We start from the raw sequence: 16,114 nt of genomic DNA, 5'->3' as shown, positions 1-16,114 counted from the left end.
CCGGAAAGGGACGAACAATTAACACTTTCATTTAAATGTATTTTTAATTAGAACCCTGGTGGTCAGGAGAGAGAATGCAGCTTTAACACATGAAGCTTAGACTTCTATACAACCAGAGGAGTCGCCCCCTGGTTGTCAGGAGAGAGAATGCAGCTCTAACACATGAAGCATAGACTTCTATACAACCAGAGGAGTCGCCCCCTGGTGGTCAGGAGAGAGAATGCAGCTCTAACACATGAAGCATATACTTCTATACAACCAGAGGAGTCGCCCCCTGGTGGTCAGGAGTGAGAATGCAGCTCTAACACATGAAGCATAGGTACAAACCATGTAAAACCGCCTCCTCGTATTGTATAAACCAAATAATGTGTATCATGTTGTTGTTGTTGTTGTCCCCGCCCCCCCCAAACATTGTTGTGTTGCTTCCGCCGTGTCACGCGGCGATGAGCAGCTCCATCAAGGCGCCCACCGAGTGCATCCTGTAGAAGACGCTGAGCGGCTGACCCAAGTTCACCAGAACGAACCACGCCGAGAAGCCGAAGAACTGTTTGCCCAGGCCGTTCTCGAACTGAGGGTGGACCCCGAAGGCGGGGATGACCCACAGCTGGGGGGGGGGGGGGGGGGGGCAGTTGTTAATATAAATCTTAAACATTGAATGTCCTCATGAGTTCAGAATAACAACACGCAGCAGCTTGAACACGTCTCTGAGGAGACGGAAGTGAATCCCGTTACCATGACGTTGGACAGGATGAGGAAGGCACAGATCTCTTGTATCGCCCTTTTGGTCCAGGGGTTTTTCCCATCATGCTCTCTGGCAGCAGCAGCTGGCGCGTTCCCGTCCAGCAGCGTCTTGTTGGTCGTCCTCTCGCCTGGCGCCGGCGTCTTCTTCTTGATCTGTGGGGCAGATCGACGTCCATGGCGAGGATGAGTTCCCGACGTCTCGTGCCCCCCCCCCCCCCCCCCATACCTTGAATATGCTGCTCCGCCGCCGCTCTTTCCTCGCGGCGAGCCGGCTCGGGTGGCGGTGGAGCCCCTCGATGATGAAGATGTTCTGCAGGAGGATCTCCAGGAGGCTGAGGAGGGAGTAGGCCAGGTCCAGGTCCCCCAGGGGCCTGCCGGTGCCCACCGCCATGGCCGCCACCACGGAGAAGTAGGACAGGGCGAGCTGGCCCAGCGCCGCCGCCACCAGCAGCGTCACGTCCAGGCTGCGGGTCGGGTTGCGCCCGGCCTCGCTCGCCCGCCTCTCCAGCCGGTGCACCAGCACGCCCGCCACGCAGCACAGCGCCATGGCGGGCATGACGGCCAGGTGGTAGCCGTAGAAGAGGAGGAAGGCGGCGTGCCGCAGCCGCCGCCGGCCCACCCACACCTGGTAGAGGATGAAGACGACCACGCCCACCGCCAGCACCAGGGCGCCGGCCGCCAGGCCGTAGGGGACGCCGCCGCGGTACACCACCTGCAGGGTGAGCTTCTGGGTGGCGTGCGGCGGGTGGGCGGGGCTTACGCCGCGGCCCACGTTCTTCCACATGACGTAGAGCATGCAGCCGGCCATGAGGTAGAACTCCATGTTGAAGGGGTAGAGGACCTCGAAGCCCTTCCGGAATACCAGGCAGGCGGCGCTCGCGGAGCAGCGGCACGAGGTCGAGTTCATGACCCCTGGAGGAGGAAATCAACCGATGGGATTTCAGCGTGAAACTTCTCCAGCTGGCTCGTTATGTTGAGACGCTTTCTGAAAATGTTTAATATGCAAAATGATGCATTTTCTTATCAGATACGTTCTCATGTTGATACATCTATAGAAGAGAAATAAATCTCTGAACACCGGGGAACGCGTCTGCATTAAGCTTCACAACAACAATGAAATAATAACAGAAATATTCACAATGAACCATGGAGGAGCTTCTGGAACCAAAAAGGGTTCTTCAGAGTGACGCCATAGAAGAACCATTTCTGGTTCCATAAAGAACCTTTCAAACCAGGGTTCTTTAAGGAACCATTTCCTTAAAGAGTTCTTCAAAGAACCTTTAAAGGTGTCTCAAAGAACCTTAAACTCATGGTTCTTTGAGGCACCATTTCTGGTTCCACAAAGAACCTTTCAAACCAGGGTTCTTTAAAGAACCATTTCAATAAAGAGTTCCTCAAAGAACCTCGAAAATATGTTTTTTAAGGCATCATTTCTGGTTCCTCAAAGAACCGTTCGAACCATTTCTTTAAAGAGTTCTATAAGAATCTAGAAAGTTGCCTCCAAAGAAAGCACAGTTCTTCAGTAGGTGACGGTTCTTCGTAGAGCCACAAAGCCCCTTGAAGAACCCGTGTGGTTCTGCGTGTACCTGCTCCTCCCAGCTGAGAGGCGTTGGCTGGGTGGAGCCCGTCGTCTCTCTCCAGCTCCATCTCCTCGTGGACGGTCTCCTCCGTCACGGCGTTCAGCCACAGCAGCAGGTCGGCCGAGAGGACGAGCATCAGGCCGGAGCTGCGGAGCGACACAGCTGCAGAGATGAAGGCCCCGTATACGGTCACTGAGAGCATCATATACAGGTCTCAGACGCACCGGGTGGCGGTCTTGTGCCGGTGGATGCAGTCCTTGGAGTGAGCCCACAGTAAATACGTCTGCAGGGACAAAGAGACAAACACTTTAAACATGTCCAGGAGATGCAGGAGGAAAGACAAACAATGAGCCAACACTTTGAAAAACACTTTCAATATATCTATAACGAATAGTTCTTAAAATGAAAGGTTTATTTAAGACATCTGTCTATTAATTCATACATTTTTTAAATGTTATTTTAAGCATTAGATTCAACAATTTGTGAACATGAAGATCACGAGATGCATGTATTCGTTATGAATGTCTTCTTTATGTTTAGGTGAGACGTGGAGCTTGTGACCATTATATGCATACAGTTTGCATAAACAACATCGACATTGAGATATTGTTGTTTTAGTGAGAACCACAAACAAATCAGATGCATGATTATTTTATTTAGTATTTTTTAATGTTTTTTTAAGTTTAAATTTTTTTTAAGTTTAAAATTTACGTTTCTGTTATATTTGTTCATATTTTAAAAATACATTTTTCAATTATTTTCATGCTTGTTTTATTTAGAGTTTTTTCTCACGTTTCTTAAAGTTTTAATTTGTTTAAAGTTTAAGTTTATGTTAAATATAAATATATTTAAAATACAAATGTTTTCAATTATGTGCATGCTTGTTTTATTTAGTATTTTTATATATATAAATATGTATATATGAATATATATATGACGACCCTCCCCCGCTGCGGCTGGGTACCTGGCCTAAAAGGGCTTTCTGGTGGGTAAAAGGTGGCACCAAAAGGAGTCTCTCTCTCTCTCTATGACCTCTCACTCAGCAGGGCCTGCTGCTCCAGCCTCCTCATGTTTTTCTTCTTGTGTTTGTCCAATGAACAGGTTTGGTTTGTGAGGTCAACGTGTTGCCTCCAGCCGTGAGCCAAGAGGTGACAATATATAAATGAAATATACTGTGAAGTCACATCTTTCATTTCAGTCATTTACTGTGAAAATGAAACAATACCTTCCTTCCAAAGTAACAAAACTACAATCCAAGTAATATTCCTACGGCCTCTCGTGGAGCCTGAAGTACACGTGGGCCTCGTTACCTGCAGCGCCAGAAAAGGCGCCTCGAAGAACGGCGACAGCACCTTGGGCGCCGGTTTGCACGCCATCACGCTGAGGAGGTACCCGGCCCGGAAGACGCACAGCAGCAGGCTGAAGGCGGCGAACAGCATCAGGACCACTGGACCGGAGGGGGGGACACGCATCAGGACTCGGGGGACCCGGGCGAAACCCTCTCACGTGGCCTCGGAACACACGGCGGCTCACCGGTGACGGGGACCCCCCCGGCGTGGTGGTCTTTGTGCGGGCAGATGCCGGGCTGCCTCCGGGCCCACAGCAGGTACCACAGCATCCAGACCAGGCTGACCCCCATCAGCAGCAGCATGAACACCTGGGGCTCCTGGTGCTTCAGGCCGTCGGGGTTGAAGGCCCCCCCGGCCACCAGCGCCGACCCCAGCAGCACCAGGTTCAGGCCCAGCAGACCCGAGATCAGCCGCTTGCCACTGGGGGCCCACGTCGGCACCAGGTCCTGGATCTCATGGTCTGGGCTCTGAGCCGGTTCCAGACCCCCAGGTGACTCCAGGGAGGAATCGGCCTCCGCGGCTCCAGGATCTGGGTTCATGTTTCTAGTTGTTGCTTCTACCTGAACGCGTTGGGATCCGGCCGCCTCCTTCTCGGTCTGCAGGTCTCGCTGTGCTTCCGCCCCGTGGCGCCCGCAGCTCAACATGTAGAGGCAGCAGTCAGAGCGTCGTACTCATCGTGATCCGCCCCCCCGCACACCTGCAGGGGCGGGGCCACGACCCAGAGCACGCCGGCACACATTCCCCAGGGAAACTGACAGGTATCCTGTTTGCTTTGTTTCTGCCACTTGAACAGAGGGTGTTTGTTTATTGGTCGACTGCAAAGATACCAAATCAAAATGTCAAAATTATTCATCATTGATTATCCGTGGGCCGGCAGAACCAAGAGTTAGAGAAGAGTTCAGAGTGTTCATGTGAGTGTTTATCACTCAAGGGGTATGAAGCAACACGTTCAGAGCTATACATGAGGGATGATCAAAGTGAAGGGCAACATGGACTAAAGAGAAGATGATGCTGCGTCGTTAGACACTAAAAACATTCAGAGCAAAAGCACCACACAGACAGAGATTACATGTTCACAGCAGAACAATAAAAGAAGTTATACTTCATTCAGTTGTGTTTTTCACTGAGAAAGACTAACAAGGTTCACAAACACCTTTATGACACAGCTGTGGATTTTAAGGCAAATTACTGTAAATAGGTATATTCACTTATTTTATTTTATTATTATTTTTTGATAAAAAATATTTTTCTTCATTATTTATGGATGTGTGCTTTTTAAAGTAATTTACCATGAATAAAAAACTATACCGGGAAGTCGTAAACATTTTAATTTATTTATTTAATTTTTTCTATTTTTTTTATTTTATGCATTTTTTCAATGTTTTAATTTAATTTAATTTATTTAATCTATTTAATTCATTTAATTTATTTTATTTATTTCATTCATTTTATTTCCACACCTTCCCGTTCACAGGTTGAGGACACTAATGGGCCTCCGTGCTGCCGGCGCTAATGAGCCGTTTAGTCTGTATCTGTCCAGGATCAGTTCCTGCAGCAGCTTCCTGACCCGGAGCAGATTGACTGAAAGCTCTTTGATAACATCCCTCCGAGCTGACCGGCTGCCAGCTGCTCTGCAGGAACGTATCCCCCACAGCTGAGAGCTGCTGCCTCTCACTAAGGGACACTCAGTGTGCATGTGTTACTCCATTTAAAACTAATTTAATGTACCTCATAATCTCACATTTCCCTTTTCCTAAACCCTTTTTATTTTATTTATTATTTATTTTCCTTTATTTTCTTTCAATTAAATTATATTTCCATCGGCCATGCAGGCACTATACAGTTTAATAAAAAAAGGGGGCGGGTCTCATCGTCGTGGCCCCGCCCTCTGCCTCTGCCCGCCAACCAGCACGCCGCTTGCCCGTCTCCTAGCAACCAGCCTGCCAGCAGCCCGCTCCGGACCGGATGCTTTAACCCGGACTGCAGAGCCCTCGAGAGACCCCATGGACCCGAGCCTGTGAGCGGGGCCGCCGCCATGGACGACCGGTGCCACCGGGCGGCCCGGGACGGCCACCTGCACGCGCTGATGGAGGCCACGCGGAAGGAGCTGAATGCCCCGGATGAGGACGGGATGACGCCGACCTTGTGGGCCGCGTACCGGGGGAACCTGGACACGCTGCGGCTCATCGTGGGCCGAGGGTGAGTCCGGCCCGGCCCCATGGAGACTTATGTGAGAGTCAATTAGATATATATATATTATTATTATTATATAGAGGCTTATATTAAAGCTCCAAGTGATTTATGTATTATATTATTATTATTATTAGTAGTAGTAGTAGTAGTAGTAGTAGTAGTAGTAGTAGTAGTAGTATTGTTATATAGAGACTTATATTTTAAAGTTCCCATGGGTGAATTATTTATTTATTATATTTTTATTATTAATAGTAGTAGTAGTAGTAGTATTAGTAGTAATATTATATAGAGACTAATATCTTAAAGCTCCCGTGAGGGCAAATTATTTATTATATTATTATTATATAGAGTCTTATATTTTAAATCTCCCAGTGAGGGTGATTTATGTATTATATTATTATTATTATTATTATTTAGAGACTTATATTGTAAAGCTCCAAGTGAAGGTGAATTATTTAATATATTATAATAATAATAATTCATGTATTATTATTATTATTATTATTATTATTATTAATATTATTATTATAAAGAGACTTATATTTTAACGCTTCTGGTGAGGGTGAAACAACTTATTTGTATTTATTTATGTATTATATCATTATATAATAGAGACTTATATTATATATAATTTTATTTGAATTATATTATTTTGATAATTCTGACAAATAGATAGATAGATAGATAGATAGATAGATATATACTTTATTAATCCCCAAGGGGAAATTTGTCGTGACAGTAGCAGCAACACACAAGAATAAAAACAAAACACAAAATATAAGAAACAGGGATGAAAGATATAGAAGTATACAAGTAAAATAAAAGTAAAATACAAAACAAAATATATATGTAAATATACAACACACATGCATACACAACACACAACAACACTGACAAATCAAATACAAAAATATTAAATATAGACAGAGTGCAAAAAGCAAAGTGTGTGTATGAGTGCAGAGCAAATGAAATGAAATGTGTGTATGTGTGTAGTGCAAACAAATGAGATGTGTGAAGTGCAGATCAACATAGTGTAAGTATTCAGTTATTGCACTATGATCTGGCAAGAGGTGAACTGTTATAGAGCCTCATAGCCGCCGGCAGGTTCTCCTGTATCTGTCCTTGTGGCAGCGGAGCGTGAGGAGACGTTTGGAGAAAGTCCTCCTCTGTCCCTGTAGGAGGTGGTGGAGAGGGTGGTCCGGGTGGTCCAGGTGGAGAGGGTGGTCCGGGTGGTCCGGGTGGTCCAATATGGACACAAGTTTCTTCAACGTCCTCCTCTCCACCACCTGTTCCAGGTGCTCCAGCTGGCAGCCGATGATGGAGCCAGCCTTCCTAACCAGTTTGTTGAGACGGCTGGTGTCACCGGCTCCGATGCTGCTCCCCCAGCAGACAATGGCAAAGTGCAGCACACCGGCCACAACCGACTGGTAGAATAACTCCAGCATCTTGCTGCACACGTTGAAGGATCGAAGCTTTCTCAGGAAAAAGAGTCGACTCATCCCCTTCTTGTACACAGCGTTGATGTTGGCCTTCCAGTTCAGTCGGCTGTCGATGGAGACGCCCAGGTACTTGTACTCCTCCACCAGGTACTGGTCCTCCATCAGGTACTGGTCCTCCACCAGGTACTGGTCCTCCTCCAACATGTACTGGTCCTCCTCCACCAGGTACTTGTACTCCTCCACCATGTCCACGTCCACTCCCAGGACACTCAGAGGGGGAGGAGCTCTTCCTCCTGAAGTCCACCACCATCTCTCTGGTCTTGGCCACGTTCAGCCGCAGGTGATTCTCATCGGCCCACTTTACAAAGTCACTCACCACTGCCCTGTACTCCTCCTCCCGTCCATCCCTAATACACCCGACCACTGCAGAGTCATCAGAGTACTTCTGCAGATGGCATGGGAGCTCTATAGTCAGGAACGTGAAAATAGCGAAGCCACGGACCACCGTCGTGTGCCTCCCGGGGGCCAGAGCGGGCGACGTGGAGTCTTGTTTGAAGCTGCTGGCTAAGGACAAGCGGAGATACAGTCAGATTGTAATACACGCCGGTGGTAATGACGCCCGAGCCCGCCGCTCGGAACTCACTAAAATTAATGTGGAATCGGTGTGTGCTTATGCCAAGACGTTGTCGGACACCGTAATTTTCTCTGGCCCTCTCCCAAATTTGCAGACAGACGAATTGTATAGCCGAATGTCGTCTTTCAACCGCTGGCTGTCGAGGTGGTGCCCAGCGAATAATGTGGGCTACGTAGACAACTGGAAGACTTTCTGGGGAAAACCTGATCTGATGAGGAGAGACGGCATTCATCCCACGTTGGACGGAGCGCGTCTCATTTCTGAGAATATGACCAAGTTGATCACCGGACTTAATCCATGACAACCCAGGGTTCAGATCAGGAACCGGGAGCAGAGTTGTAGTTTAACACCCTTCTCTGCTCTTGCATTCGAGCAGTTACCCACCCATGACTTTAGAGTAGAGTCTGTCCCACGGCCACTTCAATTAAATAAATCAAAAGTAAGCAGAAGAGGAGTCGTACACAATAACCTTATACAAATTAACACCATTATTTCAGCAGTGCAACAAAATAGGTCTATTAAATGTGGTCTCCTAAATATTCGATCTCTGTCATCTAAAGCTGTGTTACTGAATGATTTAATATCAGATAATCACATTGATTTATGTTGTCTCACTGAAACCTGGCTGAGCCATGAAGAATATGTCTGCCTGAATGAATCGACTCCTCCAAGTCATATTAATACTCACATTCCTCGAGGCACCGGTCGAGGAGGTGGAGTAGCAGCCATCTTTGAATCGAGCCTATTAATTAATCCTCAACCAAAATTACACTACACCTCATTTGAAAGCCTTGTTCTTAGTCTTTCACATCCAACCTGGAAAACACTACAGCCAATTCTATTTGTGATTCTGTACCGGCCACCAGGTCCATATTCAGAGTTTATATCTGAATTCTCAGAATTTATATCAAGTTTGGTTCTTAAAACCGATAAAGTTATTATTGTTGGAGATTTTAATATCCATGTGGATGTTGATAATGATTGCCTTAGTGCTGCATTCATCTCCTTGTTGGACTCGATTGGCTTCTGTCAGAGAGTACAGAAACCCACTCACAGCTTTGGCCACACGCTTGATCTTGTTCTTACTTATGGCGTTGACATTGAGCATTTGAACGCCTTCCAACAGAATCCTCTTCTGTCAGACCACAACCTCATAACTTTTGAATTTATACTACGGAGTGTACTCCGTTAGTCAAAAGTTTCTACACCAGATGTCTAACTGACAGTGCTGTAGCTAAATTTAAAGCGATTCCTTCTGTATTTGATTCGATACCACGCCTCAATATAACAGAGGACTCCTGGTCTAACTTTAGTCCGTCCCAGATTGATCATCTTGTTGACAGTGCCACAGGCTCTCTGAGAATGACACTGGACTCGATAGCCCTCTGAAGAAGAAGACAGTGAGGAAGAGGAGGTTTGCTCCTGGTATAACCCTCAGACCCGCAAACTGAAGCAAGCGTCACGAAAGCTTGAACGCATATGGCGTTCAACTAATCTCAAGAATCCCGCTTAGTTTGGCGAGATAGTCTTAAAACATATAAGAAGGCCCTCCGTAATGCCAGAGCAGCCTATTACTCATCAGTAATAGAAAAATGAACACAACCCCAGGTTTCTCTTCAGCACTGTAGCCAGGCTGACAGAGAGTCACAGCTCTGTGGAGCCGAGCATTCCTATAAACCTCAGTGGTAATGACTTTATGAACTTCTTTAATGAAAAGATTTTAACTATTAGGGACAAGATTAATATTCTCTTGCCCATAACCAGTGCCAATCTGTCCTCAAGTGGAATGGCCTTGGAAACCGCTGTATGCCCTGGTGTATATTTGGAGGGCTTTTCTCCCATCAACCGTGACCAATTATCTTCAGCGGTTTCTACTTCTAACACGTCTACCTGTCTCTTGGACCCCATCCCGAGGCTGCTTAAAGACGTTTTGCCTTTAATTGGCGGCTCTCTATTAGATATTATCAATGTGTCTCTGCTAACAGGCCACGTACCACACTCCTTCAAGGTGGCTGTTATTAAACCTCTCCTGAAGAAGCCCACTCTGGATCCAGAGGTGTTGGCTAACTACAGACCGATCTCTAACCTCCCCTTCCTCTCCAAGATCCTTGAGAAAGTGGTCGCAAATCAGTTGTGCGACTTTCTACATCATAATAGTTTATTTGAGAAATTTCAATCAGGATTTAGAAAACACCACCGAGACAGCACTGGTGAAAATTACAAATGACCTCTTAATGGCAGCAGATAAAGGACTTCTCTCTGTCCTGGTCTTGTTAGACCTTAGTGCTGCATTCGACACCATTGACCATGACATCCTGTTACAGAGACTGGAGCAGTCGATTGGCATTTCAGGCACGGCACTAATTTGGTTTAAATCCTATTTATCAGATCGATCTCAGTTTGTATTTGTAAACGATGACGCCTCGATAACCACCAACGTTAACCACGGAGTTCCACAAGGTTCTGTGCTTGGACCAATTATATTTACTTTATACATGCTTCCTTTGGGCAATATTATCAGGAAACACTCCATAAACTTTCATTGTTATGCAGATGATACTCAACTATATTTATCGCTAAAACCAGAGGAGAGCAACCAACTCGGTAAAATTCAAGCATGTCTTAAAGACATAAAAACATGGATGACCTGCAACTTCTTGATGTTAAACTCAGACAAAACCGAAGTAATTTTAATCGGCCCTGAGCACCTCAGAGATCAATTATCTGGTGATGTGGATTCTGTAGATGGCATTGCCCTGGCATCCAACACCACTGTAAAGAATCTTGGCGTTATCTTTGATCGGGACTTGTACTTTAACTCCACGTAAAGCAAATCTCAAGGACTGCATTCTTTCATCTACGTAATATTTCAAAAATCAGGCACATCTTGTCTCAAAAAGATGCAGAAAAATTGGTTCACGCGTTCGTTACTTCGAGACTGGATTACTGCAACTCCTTATTATCAGGCTGCTCTAATAAATCTCTTAGGTCCCTCCAGTTGATCCAGAATGCTGCAGCTCGTGTTCTCACTAAAACTAAGAAAAGAGATCACATCACTCCTGCACTAGCTGCTCTGCACTGGCTCCCAGTAAAATAAAGAATCACTTTTAAAATTCTTCTCTTAACCTACAAAGCCTTGATTGGTGATGCACCATCATATCTTAAGGAGCTTGTAGTACCATATTGCCCACTAGAGAGCTACGCTCACTAAATGCGGGACTACTTGTAGTTCCTAGAGTCTTAAAAAGTAGAATGGGAGCCAGAGCCTTTAGTTATCAAGCTCCTCTTTTATGGAACCAGCTTCCAATTTCAGTCCGGGAGGCAGACACAGTCACCTCGTTTAAGAGTAGACTTAAGACCTTCCTCTTTGACAGAGCTTATAGTTAGGGCTGAATCAGGTTCACCTGGTCCAGCCCCTTGATATGCTGCTATAGGCTTATAGCTGCCGGGGGACGTTTTAGGATGCACTGAGTACCTATCTCCTCTTTTTTCTCTCCTTAAGGATGAATTTTCATCTCTCAATCACACGTTACTCACTCTGCTTTCTCCCCGGAGTCCTTTTGACTTCACGTCTCATGGGGTCATCGGACCCTATGAGACATAGATCCTATCTGCTGATGGATCATCGAGGTCTGGGTCGTGGAATTCCTGCTCCTGACTACGCCACTGTCCTGTTGAGACTCCGCCCACTGTTGAGACTCCGCCCACTCCTCCTCCCCACCGCCATCTGCCTGATGGATCGTGGAGGTCTCCATCGTGGAATATGCCTACTATGAACTATTCATACACTCTGTCATATTCATTGAATGTATTTTAACTCTAAATCTGTCCTTCTGTACACATTACATCTATTGCATCTGTCCATCCTGGAGAGGGATCCTCCTCTGTTGCTCTCCTGCAGGTTTCTTACCTTTTTTCCCCTGAAGGGTTATTTGGGAGTTTTTCCTGGTCCGATGTGAGGTTTTGGGGCAGGGATGTCTATGTGTACAGATTGTAAAGCACTCCGAGACAAATTTGTAATTTGTGAAATTGGGCTATACAAATAAACTGAATTGAATTGAATTGAATTGAATGACTCCGTGTTGTACTGGAAGTCACTGGTGTACAGGGTAAAGAGGAAGGGAGACAAATATCTGTACATCAACTGTCAACCGAAAAACTGAATAAATACAAAGAGTCAGTGTGGATTATTCTCTTTACAGAGAATCTTATAATAATAATATAATTATTAATAACAATAATAATAATAAAAGATTGCTGTTTATTTTTATAAAAGATATCCTTTAATTTCTCAAGAATGCTGCAGCTCTTCACACAAAATATTGTATTGTCTCTTATACCTCAGTGATGTGCTAACATTCACATGGATAATAAAAACAACAGCCCCTGGTCCACTTCCTGCCCCCATCGCTCTCATGTAATTAATCAGCTGCTGCAGTTTAAACTCCATCTTAACGGCCTGATTCCAGTGAAAGGTCACCGGATAACTTTATATGTTCATGTCTCAGATGTGACTGAACCATCAGGAATAATGAGATTCAGTCCCAGTGTGAAGAAGTAGAGAGAGAGAGAGAGAGGGATGAAGGTCAGAGGGCTGGAGGACGAGTACGTCGCGATGCTGCTGACAGGTTTATGGAGCGCAGTAAAGCGGAGCGCCGTCGGTTTGATGCTGCAGACACGAGGTTAAAGGTCAGCGTGACGGATCCTCAGATACAACCACATCAGTCCCTGGAGGGCGGGAGGGCAGAGACTGAAGGAACACAGGAGGAGGAGGAGGAGGAGGAGGAGGAGGAGGAGGAGGAGGACTTTTTATGTTTTTATTGTCTTTCAATCATTAGCGCTGCAAACTGAAAGACAAAGTATAAGACACACCTCCTGTAATATTTAAATGAAGGGGGCGTGGTCGTGTGACATCACCCGTTGAGTTTGTGGACCGCCGCTTTGTCGCCATCTTGGATTACGGCCGTCGCCATGTTGTTGTTGTTTTTTTGCAAACAGTAAACAGGAAGTGACTTTATCTGGAGGATGGAGGAGGCACGGGATCATTTTCAAATTTGTTTTTGAAGATAATTTGGAAAATAATTCTAAAAATTGTTTTGCAAAAAAATTTTGAGAAAAAAAATGTTTAATAAATTTAGAAAAACAAATTTTGAATTTTGTTTTCCGAAAAAATAGTTTACAAAATAATTTTTTACAAATAATTTTCATATTTCTTTATTTTTTCAAAAAGATAAAAAAATATTTTCACTATTATTTTCAGCATTTAAAATATAAAAATATAAAAATACAAAATCTTATAAAAAACTAATTACAATTATTATTATGATTATTATGATTATTATGATTATTATTATTATAGAAAAAGCCACAATAATAATGATAATATTCATCTGGCCTGGTGTTCTCATTGGCTGACCACCAGGTGCAGCTGTTGGCGTGAAGGCGTGCGGTCGCCGTGTCTCTGGGTGTCTGCACAATAAAAGCCTCTCGGTGTGCGGGATGAATAATGCAGAGTCACCTCTGTCGTGTTTAACCTGCAGGGCTTAAATTATTGATCGGGGGCCGTGTGGGCGGAGCCAAAACAGGAAGCGGAGGAACTCGACACAAAGCCCAGTTCCCGGTTTACTGTCGGTGCTCTTTGTCTGTAACGTGGAACGCCGCCGGCCTCCTCTGTGTTCCAGAGGCGACCCGGACCGCTGTGACATGTGGGGCAACGCGCCGCTCCACCTGGCGGCCGCCCACGGCCACCGCCGCTGCCTGTCCTTCCTGGTGGCCTTCGGCGCCAACGCGTGGTGCCTGGACAACGACTACCACGCGCCGCTGGACGTGGCCGCCGCCAACGGCCACATGGACTGCGTCCGCTTCCTGGACTCCGTCGCCGCCCGGCAGCTCACCCTCGACCCCAAGCCGGTCGGCAAACTCAAGGACCGCGCCTTCCGCCGCCGAGCGCCGCGTCAGAGACTGCGCCGAGCTCCAGAGGAAGCACCGCGAGCACATGGAGAGGAAGTTCACCAAGGAGGCGGCGGCGGCGGACAACTCGGACGCCATCAGCTTCTCCAGCTCCACCAGCGGCAGCTCCAACGTGCCGTACTCGCAGGTGGCCGTCGGCTTCTCAGTCACACCTCAGCTTCAGAGCGCGGCTCTTAACGTCTGACCTCTGCCCTCAGGCCGCCTCCCAGTCCGCCGCCAGGAGCAAGGCCAAGATCCACAGGAAGCTGGAGAAGAAGAAGCAGGTCGACGGGGCGTTCAAGATCTACGAGGACGGCAGGAAAAGCGTGCGCTCGCTGTCCGGCCTGCAGCTCGGCAACGACGTCCTGTTCCTGAAGCGCGGGGCGCACGCCGACCCCCGGGAGCGGCCGCGCCTCGACGTCCGCGACATGTTCCCGAGCGACGACGATCGCCACGACGAGGACGGCGACGGCGACGGCGTCTCCCGCGCCGCGAGCGACCCGGGCCGCCACGAGGCGGCGTGCTCGGAGGTCAGCGCCGACTCCGGCCGCGGCTCCCTGTTCACGCGGCCCGGCCTCGGCACCGTGGTGTTCAGGAGGAGCCACCTGAGCGCGGGCGCGTTCGGCGCCCGGCCTCCGGGGGGCGGGAGCGTGGCGGGGGGCGAGCCCGCGGGCCGGGCGCCCGACGTCCGCCGACGGGAACTTCCGTCTCGCCGCTCGCCGAGCTTCGACGGGGTCAGCGTGGGCAGCGCCGCCAGCCTCCGGGGTTTTCCCTGGGAGGAGGCGGAGCCCGAGTCGGATGAGGAGGCGGAGCCAGAGAACTGTCCTCTGGAGACCTTCCTGGCCGCTCAGGGCCTCGGGGAGCTCACGCCGACCTTCGGGAGGCAGAAGATGGACTTGGAGGCTCTGCTGCTGTGCTCGGACCGGGACCTCGCCGGCATCCACGTCCCTCTGGGCCCCAGGAAGAAGCTTCTGGACGCCTGCAGGAGACGACTGGACGCCATCGGCCAACCGGAGGCCATCGGGGACACGGAGCTCTGAAGGTCAGTGTGGACGACCTTCCAGGAGAGGACTCTCCTTCTCTTGATGTATTCCCTCAGTAAACATGTCAACATGAGTTCATGTCTCAGTCTCTAGTTTCAAGTTTTCTTGAGCATGATGTCATCATTTAGTACTTTATGGTCTGTAGAGTCACACAGAGCATAAAGCAGGGGACGCTTTAGGGGCGGGGCTACAGGGTGATTGACAGGTCGACACCAGAGACGTGTACAACATTTCCACGTCACTCATCCTCAGTCCAGATATGTATATACGTATGTATGTATATATTTCTATATATATATATATATATATATGTATATATATATATATGTTTATATATTTATATATATGTATGTATATATATACATATATATATATGTTTGTATTTATGTATATATATATGTATGTATGAATATATGTATGTATATATATATATATATGTATTTATAAATATATATAAATATATATAAATTTAAATATATATATATATATATATATAACCTGCTTAAGTTTAACATGGCCCTTTTTTGTTGGCTAAATGGTGCCATCTAGTGGCCACCTGTGATATAACGAGTTTCATTACACATTTACCAGAATTATGTCAAAAATAACGTTGTTGTTCTGCCCCCCCCCCCCCCCTACCCAGGACACCATGACGTCAGTGGAGTCGAGGCGTCCAGAATGAACATTTAAATAGAAAGTGTTGCCACATGAATCTTCTCCTGACTTGTTATTGTTGCAGACGGTGTTAATGAATGTGTCGGTGAATGATTTGTAATTTTGAATATTCTTTTTATCATGTCTCCATTGTTCAGCTTCTAACATGTTGTTCTACTGAATAAACAATGGGGACTATCTTTATATATTTATATATTCATGAGGACATCCACGGACCGACTGCTCTGTTGCAACAGAGACAACAACGTGAGCTGCTGGATAACTTTATCCGTGTGTCTGTCACGTGACCAGAGGAGACGCATGCTACATGTTTTTGTACTGAAGATGTACCCACAAGGAATGTCAGTATCTTTTGTTATGAATAAAGTTTTTATTGTTGTTTTTTTGCGTGTGACCTGCGATCAGTGCTCAAGGCTGTGGGAGGAGCTGGGAGGATGTGGGAGGAGCTTGTCGCGACCTGGTTGCTCTTGTGTTCTTGGTATCGTCTTTCCTTTCGAGTGAATAAACACAT

The 16,114-nt window shown here is 46.8% G+C and overlaps 1 protein-coding gene and 1 pseudogene across 1 annotated transcript; one reads left to right on the top strand and one right to left on the bottom strand.

Moving 5' to 3' along the window:
- Positions 1 to 24: 24 nt before the first annotated feature.
- On the bottom strand, positions 25 to 4,222 carry LOC130203867 (proton channel OTOP3-like). Its single transcript, XM_056430307.1, has 7 exons — positions 3,855 to 4,222; positions 3,632 to 3,768; positions 2,546 to 2,604; positions 2,328 to 2,467; positions 968 to 1,653; positions 733 to 894; positions 25 to 604 (listed from the first exon to the last, which is right to left on the bottom strand). Exons 1-7 carry the CDS (start codon positions 4,207 to 4,209, stop codon positions 434 to 436), a joined length of 1,710 nt encoding a protein of 569 aa, XP_056286282.1. The 5' UTR covers positions 4,210 to 4,222; the 3' UTR covers positions 25 to 433.
- Positions 4,223 to 5,685: 1,463 nt separating this feature from the next.
- LOC130203549 (pre-mRNA splicing regulator USH1G-like) lies at positions 5,686 to 15,984 on the top strand (annotated as a pseudogene).
- The last annotated feature ends 130 nt before the right edge of the window (positions 15,985 to 16,114 follow it).

The sequence above is a fragment of the Pseudoliparis swirei genome, chromosome 13 (genome assembly GCF_029220125.1).
Source record: "Pseudoliparis swirei isolate HS2019 ecotype Mariana Trench chromosome 13, NWPU_hadal_v1, whole genome shotgun sequence".
In the NCBI taxonomy this organism is placed as follows: domain Eukaryota; kingdom Metazoa; phylum Chordata; class Actinopteri; order Perciformes; family Liparidae; genus Pseudoliparis; species Pseudoliparis swirei.
The sequence above is the reverse complement of the archived record's forward strand: the minus strand, read 5'-3'. Positions and strand labels throughout refer to the sequence as shown.

Bases quoted from the DNA above. Each gene is read 5' to 3' on its own strand.
- LOC130203867 (XM_056430307.1), bottom strand. From the start codon at position 4,209: ATGAACCCAGATCCTGGAGCCGCGGAGGCCGATTCCTCCCTGGAGTCA. The intron at 3,769-3,854 runs GTGAGCCGCCGT...CCTCCGGTCCAG, and splicing joins CGGGGGGGTCCCCGTCACCG to TGGTCCTGATGCTGTTCGCC. The intron at 895-967 runs GTATGGGGGGGG...TCTGCCCCACAG, and splicing joins GGCGGAGCAGCATATTCAAG to ATCAAGAAGAAGACGCCGGC.